The sequence below is a fragment of the Salvelinus sp. IW2-2015 genome, unplaced genomic scaffold, assembly GCF_002910315.2.
Source record: "Salvelinus sp. IW2-2015 unplaced genomic scaffold, ASM291031v2 Un_scaffold1627, whole genome shotgun sequence".
In the NCBI taxonomy this organism is placed as follows: domain Eukaryota; kingdom Metazoa; phylum Chordata; class Actinopteri; order Salmoniformes; family Salmonidae; genus Salvelinus; species Salvelinus sp. IW2-2015.
The window spans coordinates 201692-226795 of record NW_019943045.1 but is presented as its reverse complement, the minus strand read 5'-3'; the positions used below and the strand labels follow the sequence as shown (position 1 = coordinate 226795).

General features: G+C 44.3%; 1 protein-coding gene across 1 annotated transcript in view; it reads right to left on the bottom strand.

The window, feature by feature from the left end:
• zanl (zonadhesin, like) overlaps positions 1–24250 on the bottom strand; it is a 35192-nt gene extending 10942 nt beyond the window's left edge. Inside the window, exons 1-37 of the mRNA XM_024138962.1 lie at positions 24149–24250; positions 22087–22112; positions 20995–21141; positions 20150–20415; positions 19726–19810; positions 19446–19601; positions 19023–19187; positions 16527–16624; positions 16113–16191; positions 15109–15969; positions 14623–14813; positions 14187–14316; positions 13373–13617; positions 12767–12915; positions 12391–12519; positions 12087–12225; positions 11779–11920; positions 11184–11383; positions 10849–10987; positions 10540–10656; positions 10038–10162; positions 9288–9433; positions 8546–8689; positions 8212–8319; positions 7418–7587; positions 5558–5760; positions 5051–5192; positions 4518–4765; positions 4066–4243; positions 3639–3747; positions 3278–3372; positions 2650–2826; positions 1970–2172; positions 1526–1670; positions 1092–1189; positions 805–948; positions 81–245 (exon numbers count right to left, since the gene is read on the bottom strand). Coding sequence (XP_023994730.1) covers positions 81–245; positions 805–948; positions 1092–1189; positions 1526–1670; positions 1970–2172; positions 2650–2826; positions 3278–3372; positions 3639–3747; positions 4066–4243; positions 4518–4765; positions 5051–5192; positions 5558–5760; positions 7418–7587; positions 8212–8319; positions 8546–8689; positions 9288–9433; positions 10038–10162; positions 10540–10656; positions 10849–10987; positions 11184–11383; positions 11779–11920; positions 12087–12225; positions 12391–12519; positions 12767–12915; positions 13373–13617; positions 14187–14316; positions 14623–14813; positions 15109–15969; positions 16113–16191; positions 16527–16624; positions 19023–19187; positions 19446–19601; positions 19726–19810; positions 20150–20415; positions 20995–21141; positions 22087–22112; positions 24149–24231 — 6147 coding nt within the window. The 5' untranslated portion in view covers positions 24232–24250. The remainder of the gene's footprint in view (positions 1–80; positions 246–804; positions 949–1091; positions 1190–1525; positions 1671–1969; positions 2173–2649; positions 2827–3277; positions 3373–3638; positions 3748–4065; positions 4244–4517; positions 4766–5050; positions 5193–5557; positions 5761–7417; positions 7588–8211; positions 8320–8545; positions 8690–9287; positions 9434–10037; positions 10163–10539; positions 10657–10848; positions 10988–11183; positions 11384–11778; positions 11921–12086; positions 12226–12390; positions 12520–12766; positions 12916–13372; positions 13618–14186; positions 14317–14622; positions 14814–15108; positions 15970–16112; positions 16192–16526; positions 16625–19022; positions 19188–19445; positions 19602–19725; positions 19811–20149; positions 20416–20994; positions 21142–22086; positions 22113–24148) is intronic.
• Positions 24251–25104: the final 854 nt, after the last annotated feature.

Here is a 25104-nt window from a genome sequence, read left to right as displayed (position 1 = left end):
GCTTAATTTTACCATCATTATAAGTTGTATAATACGCATTATTATACAGCAGCATTACTATAGTTGGGCCTCAGTCGTACCTTGTTGAAGTATTCTCCAGGGATGGTGATCTCCAGATGGTGGACTCCATCAAACTTGACCTTCAGGCCAAAATCAGTGTCCAGTAGACTGTAGACACCACTACTCAAGACCCTGGCCCCGGCCACACCGATGGACAGAGGAGTACGTACCCTGCGCCCATCCAACTGGAGAGGAGGGAGAGAAATGGAGAGAGGGGAGAGGGGGGGGGTAAAGGAGAGGTGATTAGTGGAAATCAATAACAAATAAGGCATATGGGTTGTTGTTTCTCAGACTTCACTATCACAGCTTCCATGGGCGGTTCCACAAAGTGGCTTGGCGGTGTTGAAGCCCCCTCAAGAATAGGCCTAACACCCCAATTAACCCCCCCCCCCACAAAGATAATTTATTAGTACACCATAGATCCCTAGGCAATGACCGAGCTACCCTGCCAGCTGCATTAAGAAGATGAATAACGATCAGAGCGTACCATAACTGTATCTCTATTATCTGACTAAAACGGTGAGAAAACAAAGGAAACTGGGCTCAGGATTGAACCAAAGCGTCAAACTTCTACTTTTCGCTACTCTGACACGCTCCCCAGAGGATCCCTCTCCCTCTCTCTGTTTCGTGTTTTCTGTCTGTGTTTGCTGTGATGTGACTGAGGCATAAGCCTGTAAGCCATACGCACATTTCTACTTTCACCAAATACGGAAGACAAAGGTTGGAAGTTGAACTCCATCTCACCAGAACTCTGTTGCTCTTTTGAAGCGTGACGTTGGCGTTGGGAAGATAGACCGTGACGGAGCGCACGTACGACGCCTCCGGTTGGCCACGCTCCTCGTTCTTCGCCACGATGGTGAACGGAGTTACCTTGGTGGAGTTACACACCTGAGGGAGAGAGGGATAACAGGGGGGGGGGGGGGGGGGGAGTCGGAGGGAAGGTGAGAGGGATGGAGGGAGCGAGATGTGTTACAGGATCGGGAGAGGCAGAGGGGAAGAGGAAGAGAGGTTGAGAGACGACGGTTACATACCTCCACCAGTGTGTAGGTACAGGTGCCCATGAAGGTGTGCATGACACCATCAAAGGTGTAGTAATGAGGATCTCCGGCCACATGACACACACCCAAACCTGGGGAGAGACACAGAGAAGAGAGACATTCATATCTGGGTTAGCGATGCCTTCTTGGGAGTTCTTCATGGTGTGTCATATACAGGCAGTGTCACATTCATTTCAAATCACAAGTGAAGATACTTAGAGCTGGTTTTCCAGCCACAGATTAAGCCTAGGCCTTGGAAGCATGTTCAATAGAGATTCTCTAAATGCTTTTTAGTTCAGGACTAATAATTCATTATAATTAGGAATCTGTATCTGGGAAACCAAAACATTTCTGTCCCTGTAACAGTAGCAAAATAAACAACACAACAAAGACTAAGAAAAAACCCTGAAAGGGAGTGTGGCATTTACCTGTTGAAACACATGCCAGCTCTCCCTCCAACACCTTACACTCCTGGGCGGGACTACACTGCCACGGCTCACAGACAATGTTGTTGCCAGGGTTACACTTACAACGCTCCGAACAGTCCAGCTCAGTGAACCAASTGTCTCCCACCTAGGACACACACACACACAAACAAGGAGAGATATGGACATAAGACACAGTCCCACAGACATATAACAATCAACCATGTTAGTTAGTCAATAAACCACTTCATTAATTGAGTCAATCATTCACATGAGCAAAATGAGCTAGCCTTTAACAACATTCTCCCAAACACTACTTTTCAACTTTTGCAAACAGACTAAAATTATTTCAATCTGTTTACATCATTCCTATAAGTCTCAGGTCATTGTATTGACTACTATGTAAACTTTACTAGTCAAGTCGTAACTTGGTTCCTCCATTCTTACAGGCCTGTAGTTGTTATCTTTGTCGGTGCAGCCACACTGGCTGGGTGGAACACACTTGTCACCGCTGAGTAGCAGGCCGGGGTCACACACACATCCCTCTACACAGGGCTGGGTACAGGTGGCGTTGAAGGTAGGGTTCTGACAGCTGGAAGGACAGGCGTTGCCACATGGCTCGTAGTGGCTGCCTGGGAGACACTTCAGAGCTGGGTGGAGAGGGGATGAGAGAGAGGGGAAAACATGGGTTACTGATGGGCAATGAAAATAATCTGTGTTGCTGCTGCCCAAGAAAGGGGGAGAACAGAGGGAACATGGGATTTGAATTGGTAGTAAGACTAATCCTTGTGGCACACCACTTTCACAATATTGGTGTTACCCAATAGAGATAGGACTCACAGGTGTATTACAGCACATGGAGCACAGGTGTGTTACAGCACATGGAGCACAGGTGTGTTACAGCACATGGAGCACAGGTGTGTTACAGCACATGGAGCACAGCGTGGTGCTACCGAATGAGCACAGGTGTGTTATAGCACATGGAGCACAGGTCTGTTACAGCACATGGAGCACAGGCGTGTTAGTTAGACTGCACACAGTCGGGAAGGTGTGTGTGTATGCGTTTGCGTGCATACCTGTGTTTCAATGTGTGTGCGTGCCTGCGCGCATGTTGGTATGTGACTTACGACAGAAGGTGTTATTCCTCCATGCGATGGGTACTCCAGCCAAGGCACACAGGTCAGCGTAGCTCTCTATAGCCTGACACAGAGCCACCGTCTCCCCTCCCGTAGCACACTGGTCGTACACACAGTTCTCCTGGTAGATGTTGGGGGGAACCACCACATGGCACGGCTTGAAGATACCTGAGAGAGAATGGATGGAGAAATGAATGGTGTTAAATAGCTGAGACAGTGAGGAATTGTCAATAAATAGTTTTAACATTGTACAAATGACATGTAGTAACACAATAGACAAAGAAAATGCTGTAAGACAACTGAGAGAATTGGACAAATGACCAATGAGTAATGGTCGTAATAAGTTAGCTGACATTTCAGGCACAACTCTCTCACTTATCTCGAGAATCAATGATATTTCGTTTAAACATAATTTCTTGTTCTACAGAAATTAGAAATGGCTTTAGTAAATGGAGACTAAAAGATACAGTACAAGTGGTATGTAATAACACGTTTTGTGAACGAGTGTATGCAGATTGAGCATGCCTATGATTTTCTGTCTGGTGTTAATGTCCGACAGCTGTAATTTGTGTTTCCATGAGTCTGTGTGTGTTTCTCTGTGTGTGTGTGTGAGTCTCACCGTTGGGGTCAGTGATCATGCCACAGCTGGTGGGTTTCTCAGCTTCTGCCTCAACCTTGGGATCGCACTCCTCCTCTCCTCCACCGTGGGTACAGCTGAAAGAAGCGAGAGGGATGGAGGGATTGATGAAAGGAAGGAAGGGATGAACGTCAAAGACGTCGCTGTCGAGGATGGAAATGAAATCTCCTCGATGGAGTCAGACCTATAGGTCATAATTGATACAAAAACAATGGAATCTAGGCTAAATGTAACCGTCTGGTATCTTAGTTCAGACTACAGTTCTTCCAGTGCTGGATAAATATAAACATTGAAACTGAAACATGATTGTGTGTCGTGTGTGTTTCAGGTGTGTGTGACTCACTCGGGGCGGTCGTCGGGCTCCTGCCAGCTCTCTCCCAGTTCGTTTGTGTTGCCGGCTGGTTTACCGTCTGGCTTGATGTTGTCATCACCGGGTTGGCCGTTGAAGTTTCCTACAAGAATAGAGGATAGACGGAACCAGTTACTACTGCCCACATCAACAGTGACCGTGCATACAAACTGTTAGCCGGGTTAGGGTAAAATTATATTTTAAGTCAATTCAAGACATAAAATGATATTCAAAGAGGTGTTCAGACAAGACTACATAAATCTACGACCCACTACAAAGGGGATATGATAAAAGTGGGTGAAATAACTTATGAGGGCTTTTTTTTTTATTTTTTAAATGTGCCTGGTTTCTTTTAATCACATTATTTACAATCAATTATCTGTCACGTTTAGAGGTGATCATCATTGATTGATTCTCTTACCACAGAGTCCACAGAGCAGACCGTTGTAGGAGGAGGGCAGAGTGACGTCAGCGTGGTGGTTACCATCGTACCTCGCCCTCAGGCCAAAGGTCGTCTCCAAGACAACGAACTTCCCACTCAGGTAGATCTTCATCCCATTGGTCAGAGTCACAGGAGGGGTCACCAGAGTTCCGTTGACCTGGAAGAGATGAGAGGAGGGGGTGACCATTTTAAATTGGAGTTAACTTAGCTGATTGTACAGTACGTGGTTATCTATTGATAGTTGACAGTATTTTCATTGGTATGCATTCTTGTTTTCGTATTCCATTTAAAGACATTTGCTCCCAGCTTGTTCCCACCATAACGTCTAAAGTCAATTTTTATTGACCACACCGTGAGGCCTTATCTTGACACTTTGCCAGCAAAACTGAATAAACCAGGTCGTGCTGTGGCTAACCTCCCATGTTCCTCACCTGTATTTTGCGTCCTTTCCCCAGGACGACGGTGATCCCGTACACCTTAATCACGACGGCTTTGACGTACGACACCTTCTTGTTGCTGCCTCGGTGCTCGTTCTGGGTGTCAACGGTGAAGTATGGCATCCCGGAGGTTTCATTGCAGGGCTTGGTGAGGGTGTAGGAGCAGGAACCCATGAAGTTGTGCACCCTCTTATCGAAAGAGGTGTAGTGAGGGTCACCCTGGACCGTGCAGATTCCCGTTTCTGTGAGTAGAGGAGGGTAGAGTTCAGATTTGAGTTTATAATGTTTTGTTTTCATAGAAGTTTAAACTTATGTTTTGAGGGAGCACTGATAGCCCCATTTACAATATTTCTTATAAAAACGTACACATTTCAAAAGCTACAACTGCACGAAACTGAGACCCCACAATTGTATAGTGCTATAGATGAAGGCCAAGTAAAATAAATGACACGCACAAAAAAAAATGACATTGGCATCCGATCTCTCCCTCCTGTTTGTGTGTGTGTGTGTGTGTGTGTATATCGTACCCAGTGGGTAACATCCTAACTCTCCGTCCTGCAGGCCACAGCTCTCTGTCAGGGTACAGGTGGTGTTTTGACACTGTATCACCCCCCCGCCCAGACACACACACTTCTCCTTACAGCCCTCCAGGTACCAGTCATCACCCACCTGAAAAAAACACACCATGTTCAGACTACAGTACCTGACTGCCATGAATAGCCCAGGGAAATGTTTTTACATTTTTTATTTAACCTTTATATTTTACAGGGAAGTCAACAGGTATCTTTTACAAAAAAGTCCAACATGAAAAATACAAGAAAGAGTAAATATAAACGTTGTGTACAGTTCAGTATCAAGTTTTGGGTATTTCTGAATGTGCACGTGTACTGACATTTAGGATGTGCATATTCTATTTTATGTTCGGATGATTTAGCAATGTATTGTATTTATACTGTATCCTAATGTATCCTTTACCAAACCTCGATGCTTTACTCTCTTTCAATTGTCAAAGTGAAAGAGAGAGTCATACTCACAGGGTGGTAGTCTCCGGAGGAGTCGACACAGCCACAGTCTCTAACAGGAACACACTTGTCGTCACCGAGGATGAAGCCGGGGTTACACTCGCAACCCTCCACACACAGCTCTGAACAGCCAGGGGCGCCGCTGACACCCAGGCAGGTCTCGGGACAAGAGCTCACACACATGGAGTAGGAACTGTTAGGGGGACAGGGCAGGGCTACGGAGGGAGAGCAAAAAGAAAGGGGAAGGCAGTAACAGGGTCAGGAAAATCTTCATAAATCACAAACATATTGTAACAAATTTTGGGTTAAAGYGGCAGTCAGCAGTTGAAACAATAACAAAGCATGCTTCAAATCAAATCAAACTTTATTTGTCACATGCACATACTTAAAAGCCCTTAACCAAAAATGCAGTTCAAGAAAGAGTTATGAAAATATTGACCAAATCAACTAAAGTAAAAAATAATAAAAAGTAACACAATAAAATAACAATAACAGGCCATATACAGGGGGTACCACTACCGAGTCAATGTGCGGGGGTACAGGTTAGTCGAACTAATTTGTACATGTAGGTAGGGGTAAAGTGACTATGCATAGATAATAAACAGCGAGTAGCAGCAGTGTAAAAGCAAATGGGGGAGGACCATAATGTAAATAGTCCGGTTGGCCATTTGATTAATTGATCAGCAGTCTTATGTGCTTGGGGGTAGAAGCTGTTGAGGAGCCTTTGGTCCTAGACTTGGCGCTCCGGTACCGCTTGCTGTGCGGTAGCTGAGAGAACAGTCTATGACTTGGGTGGCTGGAGTCTTTGACAATTCTTTGGGCCTTCCTCTGACACCGCCTAGTATATAGTTCCTGGATGTCAGGAAGTTTTGCCCCAGTGATGTACTGGGCTGTACGCACTACCCTCTGTAGTGCCTATCGGTCAGATGCCGAGCAGTTGCCATACCAGGCGGTGATGCAACCGGTCAGGATGCTCTCGATGGTGCAACTTTTTGAGAATCTGGGGACCCATGCCAAATCTTTTCAGTCTCCTGAGGGGGAAAAGGTGTCATCGTGCCCACTTCACAGCTGTCTTGGTATGTTTGGACCATGATAGTTTGTTGGTGATGTGGACACCAAGGAACTTGAAACTCTCGATCCGCTCCACTACAGCCCCGTCGATGTTAATGGGGGTCTGTTCAGCCCAACTTTTCCTGTAGTCCACGATCATCTCCTTTGTCTTGCTCACATTGAGGGAGGGGTTGTTGTCCTGGCACCACACTGCCAGGTCTCTGACCTCCTCCCTATAGGCTGTCTCATATTGCCTGCCCTTGCTTCTATAAAAAGCTGAGGGATGGGGCTGGAGAAATGTAACTACTCTCAAGAGCTATGGATCAAAGGACTGACCATCCATGATATTAAAAGTAGAGTTTAAACCATATTTTGGGGCTATAAAGTGTTTGTTTACATGTATTTGTTTACAAACATTGGAGTAAAATAAGCTTATATTTCTGGTTCTGATGGAGTACGACAGTTGAATTAATCTCATAAGGCATTGATAAATTATATTCTTCAAGAATCAATGCTACATATCTCTCATTTATAAGTCCACAAATGAATGTAGCAACTGCAGATTGCCCCTTTAAGTTTGCTGCAACATTTAAGGAATTACTTTACTATTGACGGACAACAATACACTCTGTAACTGTGTTAATGTATGACTTTGAAGTGGCAGCCTGAGATATTGACCTTTGCATCTCCTTTCAATTTTTGCTCAAGCTGACACATAATTGTGACCTGCCAAATGTTTTCAAACCAAATATTTGTCCAATCTTCGAGGGCTTGACAGAGTGTGTCTATATATATATATATATATTTATATATGAGACTCACGGCAGAAGTCTGGCTTCCTCCAGGGGTGAACCGTGGCCCCTGCACCCAGGCAGACATCAGTGTAGGCCTGGAGCTGGTCACACAGCATCTGCTGCTGGCCCACGAAGCGACACATGTCATACACGCAACTCTGGAGGAACGGAGTGGGGTCCACCAACGCAATGCACTCTCTGATGGGGGGGAGAGTAGGGTGAGAGAGAGAGAGAGAGAGAGAGAGAGAGAGAGAGAGAGGATGAATGAAATGTGTGAGGAAAAGGGGGGATTAAGAATTAGGGAAAGAAAGAAATACATTAAGAAAGAAAGAGATGGGAGGGTAAAAGGGAAAAAGAGGGAGAGAGAGAGAGAGAAAAGTAAAATACAAACACACAAATCACTTTGTTTGTTTTGAACACATGGAGGGAGTTAAGTGTTATGACCTGAATCATGTCAGGGCTTGTGAACTATAGTAGGCTTGTATGTATAAGACAATCTTAGATATTCTTAGCAGTGTGGAATGTAAAGGAGTAAGATTGCCAGCCCAACATGTGTTAACCATGCTATCTGGATTAAAGTCATGGATTATTACAAACAGWTATTACAATAGACTAGAGATCCATGTTTGTAAGCATCAGGGGTCATAGCATGTGAGTTTGGAGGTATCCATGTACGTATGGATTAGTGTATGTTTTCATGTGTGTGTATGGTGTGTTAAACTGGGTGTTTATGTCTAAATGATACATATGGTATGGATCACGCACAGTAGGGATATGTTGATGGTTCTGTATGTCAAGTATCCATGTGACTCCGTTGCTCACCTGAAAGGTCCTTTGGTATCGGTTAATTTCCCACAGTTCTCTGGTTTGGACACTTCTGCCTCCAGTGACGGATCACAGACAGGGTCTGGGTTGGTGTCGGGTTTGCATCTATGGAAACACACAATTATTAATAAACAATTTAAAATAGGAAATGTAATACCAATATAGTGCACAACACAGTTATTACGCCTAATAAGTGCATATAGGATAAAGTGCACACTCAGTTCCTAAGCTACTTCCTAAAGTGTGTACCTACATTCTACTACATACATTACTGGGCAGAAATATTCCTGACTTCATTAGTCACTATTCCCAAGAGAAAATTCCCACTCACGTGGCATCCTCATCGTCCTCGGTCTTCCAACTGTTTCCAAAGTCCTTGGAACTGGTGACCTGGGATCCATCCGGCTTGGTGAAGTCGTTGTTAGGGTTACCATCATAGTCGCCGCACAGACCACACATCTGGTCAAAGTAGGAGCTGACGGACACCAAGACACACAACATTTCACTACACTCGCAATAATCTGCTAACCATGTGTAGGTGACCAATAAAATGTGATTTGATTTGATTTGATCACAGTAGATTAGTTCAAAGGTCAAGACACAAAGATATACAACCAGTGGATTAATAGAGAGATCCTACTAAAAATATCAAATTACAAGACACAATAGATTAGACACCGATATAGACAACAACCAATAGATTATTACGATTACCAGATTATTACCAAAAGATTACTACAGAAACCAAGATACCAAGCAATGGATTTCTCGAGATCCTACTACAGAACTCATGGAAAAAATCCTGAAGGCTTTAGTTGATTTAAGAGATCTATTTACAGTGGATTGATACTGAGTTCAAACTCCTCTAAAGGTTGAAAGATGTGGAATGTTTGGAACAGAAATGGTTCTGAATTATGTATAAATGTTGATCAATTATCTGCATGAATATTGATAAAATACAACATAGGCAGTGCCCAAACGTAGACACCTAACTTAAGAATAGGGTGTAATTTGAGCCTTAAGAGGGAAAAGGAAGTTGCTAGGGATCTACTTCCTGTGTCCGTAGTACACACCTGGGCACTGAGATCTGGGCGTAGTGGTTTCCGTCCCAGCGCACCTTGAGGCCGAAAGGTGTCTGCAGGGTGATGTACTGACCCGCAAGCGATAGAGAGATTAGTGGAGAGGGGTAGTGAGGGAGGGACACACGCTTTCCGTTCACCTGTGGAGGCAGAAAGAGAGATTAATTCTAGGAAAGTCTCTGCTGATCCGGAGAAAAATAGACAAAAAAGGAGGAATAAGCAGTCAGAGAGAAGAGGAGGCGTAATTGGTGGACAGGTTTGAAGGATTACTGGTAAAATAGACGATGACGGAGGGTGAATGAGATCAAATATAAAAAAAAGACAAAGATAGAGAGAAAGAGAAAGACAGATAAAATGTGTATTGAAAAGGGAAAGACAGGCTTTGGGTGTATTGCCGTTGTGTAATTTCACTAATCCTCCGATTAAGGGAGATATGGAGTTTGAAAGATAGAGATAATTGAGTGATACCACCACATCTGTGATGTGGAATGTGAATGATAAAAACGTTTATGGGAAAGTGTTATTACATGTTAATAATTGTGTTAGTGTCACAGGTCTATGTTAATTACTGTTTAATAGCAAATGTATTTCTTCCTTCTGACAAGTTTTTCCTAGCCAATGTGCTTCTGCTTTGCTCTTGCTCTTTGGGGCCTAGGCCTCGTTACTTCAAAAGCACTGTGACAACTTCTGATGTAAATCGGGCGTTTATAAATTGGACTGATTGATTGATGTATCAACAAGTACCAGAGTCCTCCTGCTCTTCATCAGTGTGACGGTGATTCCGTCGACAGTTACATAGAGCTTCTTCAGGTACGACACTCCAGCCAGACCACGCTCCTCGTTCTTACCCTCCACGGAGAACCATGGACCTGAGAACACAGCAGAACATAGGTAGAACCCAGAGTTCGAACCCCGGAACCTAGAACCCAGAGTTAGAACTACAGAATCTAGAACCCAGGGTTAGAACTACATAATCTAGAACTGATATGGCAGAGCTAGAACTACAGAACCTAGAACCCAGAGTTAGAATTACAGAATATAGAACCCAGCGTTAGATCTACATAATCTAAAACTGTTAAGACAGAACTAGAACTACAGAACCTAGAACCCAGTGTTAGAACTACAGAATCTAGTGCTGATAAGACAGAGCTAGAACTACAGAATCTAGAACCCAGTGTTAGAACTACATAATCTAGAACTGATAAGACAGAGCTAGATCTACAGAACATCATCCTCATGTGTTTACCAGTGTTGTTCTTGCAGGCCCTAGCCAGGGTGTAGGTGCAGGTTCCCATGAAGCTGTAGAACTTATCATCAAATGTGTTGTAGTGGGGGTCCCCAGAGATCACACAGTCCTGAGAACCTGGGGTAAATGGAGCAGAGGGAGATATCATGAGATATAAAAGCCTGCTTCCAGACCTCTTTGTGTTGTCTTGCCAACTCATATGGTCATAGCCTGGTCACCTTCCCTGACTTCCAAGACGTCAGACATCAAGACACCATTTTGAGTGTGTGTTTGTGTGCGTGTTCAGACTGTTTATGTAAAGGGACTTACCTGTAGGGTAGCAGTCCAGCTCTCCTCCCTGCACCTTACACTCGTGCATGGCAGGGCAGTCAGAGGGCTTGCAGGTGACGGAGGTAGCGTCACAGAAACACTTCAGCTTACAGTTCTCCATGTACCACTCATCACCAGGCTGGAGGGACGAGGAAGTGGGGGTGTTATGTTCTTCCCGAAGTGGGTTAATCCTATCGGAGCAAGTTTACTATGCTCTGGGAGTCCTGGGTTCGAGGCCTGCGATGGCCGATGCACTGTCACCGCTCAGTATAATATGTTTGAAAAACCTCCAACTCAGACAATGGCACTGGTAACTGACACACACACCCTCTTACCTCGTAGTACTCTCCGTTAGTGAGTTGGCATCCGCAGGAGCTCTCTTTGACACACTTCCCGGCGCTGAGGATGTACCCAGGGTCGCACACACACCCCTCTGAACAGGGTCCGTCACACCCCGTGGGGGGCTTGGCGGCACAGGTGGGCTGGCATGGGGCGGCACATGGTATGTAGTGACTGTTGGGGGGGCATTTCAGAGCTGAGAGAAGGAGGCAGGGGACATTAGGAGGTCGGTCTTTGAAACATGACTGTCTCTCGGTAACGACTTTGTTGATTTTAAAGGACAGAGCTGTTGGAGAGTATTGTTTGGTCTTTGACGTGTTAATAACAGTGTCTTCGGTGAGTGAACGAATCATTATTATCATATTGATCATCTTAAACATGAACATCCTCCTCTTCCTCCTCGTTGTCATCGTGTAGGGTTGGGGTCCCTTCCATTTCAATTTCAGTCAATTCCGGAAGTACACTCAAAATCTAATTCCAAATCCCTTCAAATGCTTTTCAACGAGGAACAATCTGGAATTGAAATGTGCTTTACTTTCTAAATTGACTGGAATTGAAATGGAATTGACTCCAACCCTGATCTCTACTCACGGCAGAAGGTGCTGTTCCTCCAAGGTCCAATGGTGACTCCTCGGTCCTGACACTCATTTACATACGACTCAATGGCTTCACACAGGATGGGCTTGGCACCGTCCAGCTCACACAGGTCAAACAGACAGTCCTTGAAGAAACTCTGAGACACACACAAAAACACACACACATCGCAGACAAAGTTCGAGGACTTTAGTTAGAGTACTGCAGTCTCGCGACACAGCCAGTTTCTTAGTTTCCCTGAATTACATACTGTATCTTTATCTAGAGGGCAGATTCATAATGACACAAGTAAGGTAATTACTCACATTGGGGTTGACCTTGGGGTGACAGACAGCAAAAGGTCCATTCTTGTCCAGTAGCATGCCGCAGTATCCTGGGCTCTCGTACCTGTCCTGCTCATCATCAGTACAGCCAGGTATGGTGGTGTTGGGCTGCTTGTTACAACTGGAGGGCGAGACAGAGTGACTCAGTCGTGTGTGTGTGTGTGTGTGTGTGCGCATGCGTGTATGCCTGTGTGCTTGTGTGCATGTGTGCATGTGCACAGGTGCATGTCTTTCTGTGTGTGAGTGCCTGCCTGCGTCGGCATGTGTAGCTGGTGGCATGACTCACTTAGGATCGGTGACCCAGCTGTGTCCAAAGTCATTGGGGTTGGTGGTCAGAGAACCATCAGGTTTCCTGAAGTCATCGTTGGAGTTTCCGTTGTAGTCTCCACACAGTCCACACAGCTTGTCCTTATAGCTGAATACAGAGGAGCAAACAAGTTTACGAGTTAATCATTTTCTCAAGCATTTTAATCACAGCAGAATTATATCATAAACATATTACAATGTGAGAGGCTTCTATTTAAAAAATATATATTATATGTTACTTTTATAGTTATTTTTAGGGCATATCATATTGGGGTCCCCAAATCTGTAGGAGGGAAACCTATATGCATAAACCCCATGTTTGGTCTCTGCAGGTGTGTGAAGCAGTTTTGACTCACTTGTTGATGACTTTGATATCCATGTAGTGGTTTCCGTCGTATCGTACCGTCACACCAAAGTCCATGGCTACGGTGTAGTGTTTACCAGACATCAGCACAGACACTCCTGTAGCTGGGGTCAGAGGGATGTTCACATTGGTACCATTCAACTACATGGAGAAGAGGAGGAAAACACAGACATGGGTTAGTGATCGACATTCCTTTTTTTATTCTTATTTTTGGCTTCCTCTTTATGTGCTGTTCTGTGTCTATGTTTTTTATGTATTGAATGCTGCACAGGAATTGCCCTCCAGTGACTAAGATTTATTGAATTGAAAGACAAACTTTTCTTTACTGTGCCTGTTACTTTATATTGAAGGCTAAAGGCAAGGGTAAAAAAAAAGATGTACTTTTCACACTGTGTGTTCACTTTATATTGGTGTTAATTAGTCTGTGCATATGCAGGGCTTTGCATTTTATAAGTCATCTTTTCTACTGCTATAATATGTGTAAAAAAAAGTTTCAAATGTCATCCTTCCGTCCCATCATACCCCTCATCTCCTACTCTCTTTCTCTGCCCCAACCGCCCCCTTCCCACCCTCATCTCTCCATCCATCTCTCTCTCACCTGCACGGTGCCTCCCTTGAGCAGGGAGATCTTCACCCCGCGCACGTACACGTGCACGGCCTTCAGGTAAGAGATGGTCGGTAGGTTATAGCGGTTCTCGTTGTCGGCGTGCACCTCGTAGTGAGGCACTGAGGTGTCGTTACAAGGTTCGGACATCAAGTAGCTGCAGTTCCCCATGAAGTTGTAGTGTTTTTTGTCGAAGGTGGTGTAGTGAGGGTCACCAGATGCAATACAGGTAGAGGTGCCTGGAGGGAACAATTAATGAATCACGTAATCAATCGATTAATCAGAGAGCTGGGAATCAATAGCAGTCAATATAAATGTGTGTCTAATGTGTCCAGACTGTGTGGCGAATATTAAACAGGTGGATAAGATTGGTAATATCATACTACTGATTGATAGAGGTGCTTGTAAGGGGAATAGTGATATAAAGTAGTAAGTGGAATTAGTAATTGGCGGGTGGACAGTTCGGGTTGTGTTTACACAGGCAGCCCAACATTTCTATGTAAAGTTTCTATATGTCGACCCCCCCAAAAAAAATCACTGGACAAGTTAATGGAAACATAGCTAGTGTTCAAATGTCTTCCTTGATGCATTGGGTTAGAGTTGTCAGCCGGTGAAGCCTGACATAATGGTGATAGGGTTTGTACTGAGCCATAAATACACATAATATATGCTCTTTTGTTGCATAGCTAGGAATCAAACTAGGCACAATACCCAAGGGTTTCCCAAGGATTCTTTCTCCTTATCACTATTATTGATTCTAAGAACATTTGAAGGTTTATACAAGTTGTGACAACTCAACTAACTGTACCTTTAGGATAGCATGCCCCGTTGCGACACTCCTCCGCGGGAGAGCAGGCGTTGTCCACACAGTCCAGAGTGTAGTTCCCGGCACAACGACACAGCTTGGAGCAGCCGTCACCAAAGATGATCTCTCCTGGCTACAACAACAGAGACATGGAAAGAGGGGAATTATTAACATGATGTTTGACAATAAACATTGTTCACTTGTGAATTGTTTCGTGTGTTCCTTGCATGGTTGGCGCCCTTTAATGTATATTTGTGATGTGCTGACTTGAGCAACATCAATCACCATGTCAGTGGACATTCTGCAAATAAAAGTATTGTTTCAAATATCGCATTGCACATCGCATCGTATACTGTATCGTAAATAGTGTCGTTTAACACCGTGTTTCCCAAATTGAACGTCATGGACCACATACTAACAATTACAGATGGTCTCATACCTCATAGTAGTCACCTCCCTCCAGACAACCACACGTTTTGATGGGGACGCAGCGACTGCCTTTGAACACGAAGCCTGGTTTACAGAAACACGCGCTGATACAGGAGCCAGTGCAGTTAGTAGAGGGTTCCTTACAGCTGGGGATGCAGGCTGGGCCACACTCTATGTACTCAGCATTGGGAGGGCACTTCACTATGGGGGAGAAGAGGGAGGGGACGATTGGGGGGAGGGCAAAAGAGAGAGGGAGAGGAAAGGGGGATGGGGCAAAGGAGATAGGGAGAGGATGAGGAAAAGGAGGGTCAATGGAGAGGAGGAATACGTGAGAGAGTGTGGGAAGGGTGGAAGAGAGGGATGGGGAGAGGAAGAAGAGGGAGAGTGTTGTGGGATGGAAGGGAGACAAGTGGTTAACATTAGGACTGTGAATACAGAAAGTGGTGTTTGATTCTGATTGTGAGAATGAAATCATCTGATTGGCTGTTAATCTCACCTGGTGGTTTGGTGGTTGTAGGTTTTGGTGTTGATGGCCCAGGTGTAGTTGGTACTGGAGTTGAAGGTTTTGGTGTAGTTGGCCCAGGAGTTGAGGGTTTTGGTGTTGATGGCCTAGGAGTAGTTGGTCCTGGAGTTGAAGGTTTTGGTGTAGTTGGCCCAGGAGTTGAGGGTTTTGGTGTAGTTGGTCCAGGAGTTGAGGGTTTTGGTGTTGATGGCCCATGAGTAGTTGGTCCTGGAGTTGAAGGTTTTGGTGTTGATGGCACAGGAGTTGAGGGTTTAGGTGTAGTTGGTCCAGGAGTTGAGGGTTTTGGTGTTGATGGCCCATGAGTAGTTGGTCCTGGAGTTGAAGGTTTTGGTGTTGTGGCCCAGGTGTAGTGGGTCCTGGAGTTGAAGGTTTTGGTGTTGATGGTCCAGGAGTTGAAGGTTTTGGTGTTGATGGCCCAGGTGTAGTTGGTCCTGGAGTTGAAGGTTTTGTGTTGATGGCCCAGGTGTAGTTGGTTCTGGGTTGAAGGTTTTGGTGTAGTTGGCCGAGGAGTAGTTGGTCCAGGAGTTGAGGGTTTGGGTGTAGTTGGTCCAGGAGTTGAGGGTTTAGGTGTAGTTGGTCCAGGATTTGAGGGTTTTGGTGTTGATGGCCCAGGAGTTGAGGTTTTAGGTGTAGTTGGTCCAGGAGTTGAGGGTTTTGGTGTTGATGGCCCAGGTGTAGTTGGTCCTGGAGTTGAAGGTTTTGGTGTAGTTGGCCCAGGAGTAGTTGGTCCAGGAGTTGAGGGTTTGGGTGTAGTTGGTCCAGGAGTTGAGGGTTTAGGTGTAGTTGGTCCAGGAGTTGAGGGTTTTGGTGTAGTTGGGCTGGGAGTTGGTGGAGCTGAAATAACCAAGGAAAACATATGATACACAAAACGATCATTTCAGAAGACCAAATAAACTCGAGGCTAGCAGTTTTCTAAGATCATAAGACATGAGACAGATTATATACTGTATTATCTCAGATCATAGATTATTCCTTACCTGTGCAGGCTGTGATGCATACAGCGTCTATAGCGATGTCTGTCTTAGGGTTCTCACCGTAAACACCAATAATCACAAACTGATACACAAACACAAGGGACACATTTTTCACAACCGTAACCATAGGCTGTGACCGAAACACTCTTCAACAAACGAACGTTCAAAGAAAAGGAAAAAAAGTTCTGGTTCATTCAATTAGCTCTTTACTCTTCACAATATACAACCACATTTGTGCGTCTAGGAGGAAGGGTTGAAAACCAGATTCAAGACCGATATCAACATGCCTTTGAAAGCAAAGTCTTTTTGGTCTCTACCCCCAGTTCTAAAGTTATTTTAGACCCCAGAAAGACTAGCGGTCTTCAAGATGCCATCTTATGGGGATCCAAATAAAGAATAAAACCCTACTAGGTTTACCTGCATGCTACCTGAGCCAAGATAGCGTATGTCTGCAGGCTTCCAGCTCTGGCCCTGGTTCCCTGTCAATGAGAAGATGGGGGCTCCAAGGTTTCCTCCTGGGGGGGGGGTGTTATGTGAAGAGGTGGTCAGAGTTTATGGAGATAGGTAGAGAGAGCTAGAGACTGAAACATGTAGTGGTGATCAGTGGAGGCTGCTGAGGGGAGGACTGCTCATTATAATGGTTGGAATGGAGTGAATGGAATGGCATCAAGCACGTCGTGGAAACCATGTGTTTGATACCGTTCCACTGAATCCGCTCCAGCCATGACCACAAGCCCGTCCTCCCCAATTAAGGTTCCACCAACTTCCTGTGGTGGTGATACTCTATCTTAGCATTGTCTAGACAATAGAGGGCAAGCAGTTGATGTACGACACCTCCTGGCGGCCATGTTGGAAGGCCACCGCATTAATTCTTCTGACAACAACAGCCGAGTGGCTACCCCAAACGGCATGATAGCGGTGACTAAAACTAAAACGAATCGTTTTTAAATTGAGAACATATAGCTGAACAATATGTAAACAATGTGTGAGTTAAGCTATTCTCTGCTTCAGATGCACAATGTCAAGGGGTGCATTGCAAATGCCCAGAAGGCTAATGCCGTCATACTGTAGGCCAGTGGTTCCCAACGCCGGTCCTCGAGTACCCCCAACAGTACAGTTTATTGTAGCCCCAGGCAAACACACCTGATTCAACTTGTCAACTAATCACCAGGCCCTCTGAGTTGAATCTGGTGTGTTTGTCCAAGGCTACAACAAAATTGTGTGCTATTGGGGGTACTCAAGTACTGGAGTTGGGAACCACTGCTGTAGGCCTATGGCTGCATTGACGTTGCATGCCATGATCAGCCGCAAAATGGGTTCACATGGCTGATATCCTGAAAAAATTGTAACAATCAAATACAGCTAATTGGAGAGCTTATGACTGAACAAAAAGGTCCTGTTCATTTGAGAATACAACACAAATAGACAAATTAGAGAGATTCCCTTCCCCTCTTTATTGCAGGATTGTGATGTGTGATTAATCAACATAGACACTAGTTCATTGTGAATAATAGTTAAGTTAACAATTAAAACAAGTCTAAACACTTAACATCAAAGAATCAACACTATTTAATACAATTTGTATGAAAGTGTACAAGTAAGCTAACTCATCTGTAAAGGTTAGACATTTTAGTAAGTAGGCCATTATTACTAAAGCATAATTTTAGGTGAATAAAAAAAGCAAATACCGGAGGTGGCCAACCTCGCTCCACTTATCCCTGATCTACGGGTAACTAATTAAGTTTGATACATTGAATCAGGTGTGTTAGTGCTGGGCTGGAACAGAAACCTGCACACCCAGCAGGGTTGGCCTGCTCCAGTTGGAATAAGTTTACACATTGTGTGTGACTTTTAAACTGCACTTTGGTTCACAAAATGTGCTAACATAGGTACACATATAATCGATGGTATACAAGGATGTACCCTTAGTCTCTTGGGACATTTATTGGGACTTCTTCATCTGCAGACATGGTTTTACGGCTCTCTGTATCTGAGGACTGAAAACATCACAAAAGAAACAGGCTGCATTATACTCAAATTAGACAGCACTGAATATGATGTTGCTCCGTCCTCAGTTTTTKACGCTAGGGACTGGAACTGGAGAATGTTTTCATAATGCCCTCCCACAAAGGTACCTGCTCTATCCAGAGTAGTCTSRTCTCCCTTCTCTGACAGCTGGAACTGCTAGCTAATGCTTTCACCCTCTTCCATGGCTGTTAGCTAGCTACAAATGCCTTTTGAGTTACAATGATAAATGCATCAAGACGGCTAGCTAACTATCTAATATGAAGTTAGCAAGCTGGTGATATTTAATTCACTTAGCTAGTTACAGTATGTCAAGTTAGCTAGCTAGCAAACATTATCTTAGATGCTCATTTGAGTAAGCCTTCACGCTGAGTTTCTGTAGAAAGCTAACTAGCTAATAATACATTGATCATTTTCAAAATATCTTTACTTACTTGAATGGGTTTCCCCACTGCCTCCGTTTTCTGGGTCCTTAGAAAAATTAAATAATGGGACATCTTTCCCGAAGTTTCCGGTGGAAGCAAAAACGCAGCAAGCAATGTGGACGACGTCCAAAGGACTGACATTTACATTTGAATCATTTTGCAGACGCTCTTCTCCAGAGCGACTTACAGGACCAATTAGGGTTAAGTGCCTTGCTCAAGGGCACATCGACAGATTTTTCACCTAGTCAGCTCGGGGATTCAAACCAGTGACCTTTCAGTTACTGGCCCAACAATCTTAACTGCTAGGTCACCTGACGTTGGTTCAGTTACTGGCCCAACAATCTTAACTGCTAGGTCACCTGACGTTGGTCTTCCAACATGGCGCCTGGTGCGGTTGCGAGGTGATTTGTGACAACTGCAAGCCTTCTATTATCTTGCCCTCAGTAGGCTTGTTGGGTCTTACCTGCGGTCACAGCGTACACATGGAGCTTCATTGTGGTGGCAGTTCCCCACATGTAGTAATGGAAGGTGAGGTCCAGACAGCCAGAGGAGCCGGTAGAGGGACTCCACAGCTCTGCTTTCTCTCCAGGGACAGCATATACTGAGTCCATCAGCAGATAGCTGCCGACTATGGAGAAAGAAGACCAGGACAGACATTAGACACAGAAATCTAATAGTGATGGCATGATTTGACAAGCATTTTCACACTGTCATATCGACCCAAACTGTATTGGGCTGGCTCGCATTTTTTCTCTTCGCATGGTCTTTTCCAGTACCATTCCAGCGACTATGGTGGATGTGTAACCAGGCCAGTCCAGTAGCCTACAGCTCGTCTCTGTTCTCTGTAGGCTAAGTAGTGTGAAAATGATATAATACTGATACGCACAGCCTGGTTTGGAGAAATCATCATCAGGACCAGTCCCAGGGGTCTCAGTCCCTCCAGTGAATTGTTCCCAGCCGAAGAATTCAGGATTTGTAGGTAATTTGGCATCCCACCCACACAGCTCATCAAAGGTGTCGAAGTCGCAACCAGTAAGACAGGCTGTGGAAATACATGGGATTGATCAAAACAGATGTCTAGACCAAACAGAGAGAGAGAAGTATAAAGGTGAAGAGAGCGAGGGAAAGAGAGAAAGCACGGCGATACATAGTAAAGAGGTACGTACCGGGACATGCTCCCTCGCTAATGACGATATTATCCAGAGCTGAGTCACAGGAATCGCTGAGCCCTCGCTGTGCCTCAAACACGATCTGTAAACCGAGAGTTAATATGTTAATGTAGAGTTAATATGGAGAATATGAACATGGACACTTGTGACCAGACTAATCTGAAAACACACATACCAGTGTTTAAGCGACAACTTTAGGGTGAAACTTGTTAAAAGCGGACACATATAAACATTAGTGTCTAGGCAACTACTTTCCCTAAACCTTATAAAAAATGTAAAAATTGCTGTTGCAGTTTTTGAACTATGCTCTTGGTCCATAAGATCAATCAAGCCCAGATAAAGTATTTAAAATTATTTAAAATAGTAGAACACAGGTCTGAGCCAGCGACACACACGCACGCACACACACACACTCTCTCACATTTAGGCTCTGTCCTGCTGGTTTGGCCACAGTAATGGAAGCTCCAAGCCAGGAGGGGCTCTGGATCCCTGTCTTCTCCCAGACGTTGTCCTCTGAACTGGGCCGCTTGGCCAGCACGCGCAGGTGGTTCTGGTTGTCTGAGCCGTACATGTAGTAGCGGAACTGGACACAGATCTGGGCTGAGGGCGAGGTGAGAGCTGGGCTGAGGAGACGAGCCTTCTGCCCATTGGCCACGTTGTCACACTCGTGGTAGATGTAGAAACCATCTAAAAGAGAAAGAACGGAGATGCATCGTAAAGAGGTACGCACCGGGACAAGCTCCCTCACTAATGGCGATATTATCCAGAGAGAGGGAAAAGAGAGAAAGAGATAGACAGAGAAAGAGAGAGAGAGAAAAACAGAGAATCGTAGAAAGAGAGATAGAGAACAACAGAGAAACATAGAAAGAAACGGTGATGGAGAATATGGGTTTGGAGACGAAGGAGAAGCGTTGAACTACACTTTGGCAGCGTCTGAAAAGGCACCCTATTCCCTATATAGTCTACTATTTTGGACCAGAGCCAAGGGGTGCCATTTTGGACAAAGCCTTCTGTGTCTTCTCAGGACACACACACGTCTCGATAGTGACAACAGAAACGGACTGGCATCCAGGCTACCATGACTCATAGCATGACTCGTGGAACGTGGCGTTCTCTTGTATCTTAGGTGGGCAATATGAGATATGACCACAGGTAGGTAAATCTCCAAGGAGCTCCTTTTTTCCCCATTACGTGGATAGAAGAGGGAACCAATCATTGAATGGTCTAATGTTTCAGATGGGAGTTTTAAGGTCAAACACTACTCACTGCCGTCAGGGTAGTCCCCGGGGGGTCCTGTTCCAGGTGTAGGGGTGGCGCCTTTATTTCTTGTCCAATCACTGTTATCCATGCTGCCCTGCTGGAATTGACAGAACGGCGTACTTTCCTGGTTAAAGTCACAGGAGGTCAGGATGGCTGTGACAGAGAGAGATGGGAGGAGAGATGAAGAGAGAGGGAGAGTCAGCGAGGCTCTGAAAGTTCTACTCTCTATAGCACACAAATCTCTCTGACATCACCGAACATTAAATAACAGCAAATACTTGATCTCAACTGGAATGTCAGTTACTGTGAAGTATTTGTGTCAGTTTATATTACCAATAAGGAAAATATCATGGATCAGTTGGCTGATCAAAGCAAATCGTCATAGCTAAATAGCATTATACCATATTGGCTGTCATGTGTTGTCCTCACGGTTACAAAGTCAAGGTGACATTGCSCAACAAGTTGGCAACAGAACACTGACTACCGTATCAACAGTAATGCATTTGGAATCTGCATTATGAAAACATTATGGAACACTCGGGCCCTAAACCAATCACTATATGGCACCCTCCTGCGCTGTCTTATAGGAAGGGTATCTGTGTGTGTGTGCTTGTGTGTGCACGCATGTTTAGTGATGTGTAAGCAGGTTGTGTAGTGATAAGCATGTTGCATTGTATAGGGAAGGGGATGTATAGGTATACGAAGATAAGAGTAAAAGGAGGAAAGTCCATCACGTTCCCAACGACACCAAATGGCACCCTTTCCCCTATTATAGTGCACTACTTTTGACAAGAGCCCATGGTCCACGTTATAGGGAATAGGGTGCCATTTGGGACTCAGACTGGATCACGTGGCTGGATAGTACTGACTGAGCCTCTTGTCTTGAATCTATCATCTGCCCTAGAATAGACCCACAGCGGCGGGGTGCACATCTTTGTTCTAGCCCGACACTAAATCACTGGACTCAACTAATCATTTAATAATCAAGCTCTTGATAGGTTGAATCAGGTGGGTCCCTGCGACTACCGTCACCTCATTAGTTAGGCAGAATGTGAGCAAGATTAAAACAAATGTGTACTTTTTAAATGACAAACTTACCAGCATCTCTCGCTGTTCTTTCATAGCTGTGTAAAAGAAACACAAAACTAAATGAAAACAGGAAATGAAAATGAATAGGTGAATAGCAGTGTTGGGAAAGGTACTCTGAAAATGTAGTTTACCAAGCTACCAATTAATTCACACTGGAATTACATCTATCATTGTGATTCAGGAGTAACGTTAAAACAGAAGAATATGCTGTGCCCACATTAGACAACAATCCTGAAAACACAAACTCAAATTGCTGAAATAACTAAATGAAATCAATGAGAGAACAGTCACTAAAATAGCAGTGCAAATGGCGCTCTTTTGCAAAGTGAGTTACAGTTCATATAAGGAAATCAGTCAATTGAAATAAATTGACTTGGTCCTAATCTATGGATTTCACATGACTGGGCACACTACAGACAGAAGTTGGCTGATCAGCTGTACCGACTTCAGACGCTTGTAGAGGTTGGAGAGGAAACGCCAACTTGTAAATGAGAGTCTCATCTTTCCATAGACGGGTCAGAATAGTCTGTGGGCCAAACTGTTCGGACGCTACAGACGAGTTAGTYAGAAGACCGATTTTCGCTCTAGCTCTGCCACCTTTCACTGCAAATGCGAGAGTGCGACATCGGCGGATGCATCAATGGAAAAAACATATTTCTAGCTTAAACTGACTGATTTTGATAGGGATGTTTGTATTGTGGTAAATAGATTCATAAAAAGGTCCCCCAAAGAACATTCCATTGGGACCATCATGCAACATCCTGAGGACTAGTAAAATGAAAGTCCTGAGAACGTCCTAAACCGGTTATAACATGGTCCTCGGTGACGTGATGGGAACGTACAGGGAACTAGACAAAGGCCCCCCCGTGAACGTTCACTTGGGACCATCACGTGACGTTCTTAGAGGCTTAGAGGGATAAAAAAGTAGTGTGTAGTTCCAGTAGTTAGCTGCACCACTAGATGGCAAAAAAAAGTAATTCACTGCTGAAAACACTACCAAAATGTTAATTTAGTTCGATTACCACCAAGCTACCACAAAATGCAATTATATTACTATTGAACTAAATGTAGTTCACTACTCCCCAACACTGGTGAATAGTGAGTTTCAAATGACATTTTTTACATTTACATTTTAGTCATTCAGCAGACACTTTTATCCAGAGCGACTTACAGTTAGTGCATTAGTAGTGCATTAGTGCAATCTGATCTGCAGTTAGATTAATCATGAATAGAAAAGTTACTGAATATGATTTATCCTTATTTTATGTAAAGAATAAGAAATCGTAGTATTAAATATACCAGCAGAGATGATCTTCTATACTGTACAAGTAGAGTACAATTATTTAAAAGCATCAATGCATTAACGCATCAAAAACAAGTGGTTCCATACTGTTTAAAAATCATTCAGAATAAACTTGAGAGGAAACAAGCCATTCACAGAAACTTGTGAGACACTAGCGATCAATTATTCAACCATCCAAAGTCACCGCTGTTTAAACCGGCTCCACCAGAACAGACTACAATACATCGTAGAGTACAGTCATAGCCATGTATTTAGAGAGTTGGGACAACTTCTGAATATGGTTCTAAATCTAGACATTCGGTTACATAGCGTTATTGAAATACACTGAGTGTACAAAACATTAAGACGACCTTCCTAATATCGAGTTACTGTTTAGTACACTCAGTGTATTTCCTATGTAATGTTAATGGGACCCTAACATGGCTGTCATAGAATGCTGTAGTGTCATGTACATGCATCATAAAACCTCAATAGCCAAACTCTCTAAATACTTGGCTCTGGGTATACACTATTACGTCCCTCAATGATGTCTTCAGAATAAGCATCGAGTTGTACAAATCATCCAACAAAATTAAAATCCTTCAAAAACTTTGCTGGTAAAATGTTCCAAACACTGTAACAGTGATGCCTAAAAAAATGGATAATGTATAATAATGCCAAAATCAATTTAATATTGAACCACTTCGTTCAAATGATATAATTAGACATCCACAACCATAGCACTTGTTTATGGATCAATATTAAAATCTCAGTCTATCTGTTACTCACCCTTCTTCTGTGCTAGCCACTGTTCTGTACCCACATATCAACAGCAGTACGCAAATTCTTCTTAATTTACCCATGGCTAACATTAGAGTTAGCAGGCTAACCATTCAGTTAGCAGGGAGTGAGGCCAATCTGATGGATCAGGGGACTTTTATACATTTACAGGTGGAATGGAGTAGTTAAAAAAAGAGGGGAGGAGGGAGGTGAAGAGAGAGAGAAGCAGGAGGTGAAGAAGGGAGTGTATTGGAAATTCTATGACTCTATAACCTGCATACAGGTGGGAGGAAAGTAAAGAGAGAGGGAGGTAAAGAGAGGTCGGAGGGTAAGGGAGTGGGGTGATTTAGAAATCACAAGCCTATGTCTCATGCTGTGTATTATCTTGCTTTGCACGTTACAAAACCACCAACCCAATGAGTGAATTAGTTACAATGAGTGATATGGCATGGGTGTGTTCGACGCGTGTGTGTTGTCTGAAGACAGTATACAGTTAGAATGGGTGGGGATGCTCCTGAGTGGCGCAGTGGTCTAAGGCACTGCATCTCAGTGCTAGAGGCGTCACTACAGACCCTGGTTCGAGTCCAGGCTTGAAAAAGAAAAGGAGAGCTGCACACTCTAGGAGCTCAATTACAAACAAATAAATCTTGTGAACAMCTTATCCATTGGCAGTAATATGTTTTCATGAGGACTGCCAGAGAAGCTAGAAAAGTCCATCCACACTTGGACACATTCCCAACCATTAGTCTTGGAAACGCTGTTCGGAGTTTGGACTGGGAATCACTGTTCCGTCACTGCAGAGCAGTCCCACCCTGAGCGCGGATAAGAGGTTTTATAGGAGGTCGTAAAGAGGTGCAAGCCCATGGTATTGTCCGTCGCCTATGAGTCTCACATTCACTCTCTCTCCATCTTTCTCTCTCTCTCTCTCTCTCTCTGTGGGACCCCGCCATGCTGTGTCAGTCACC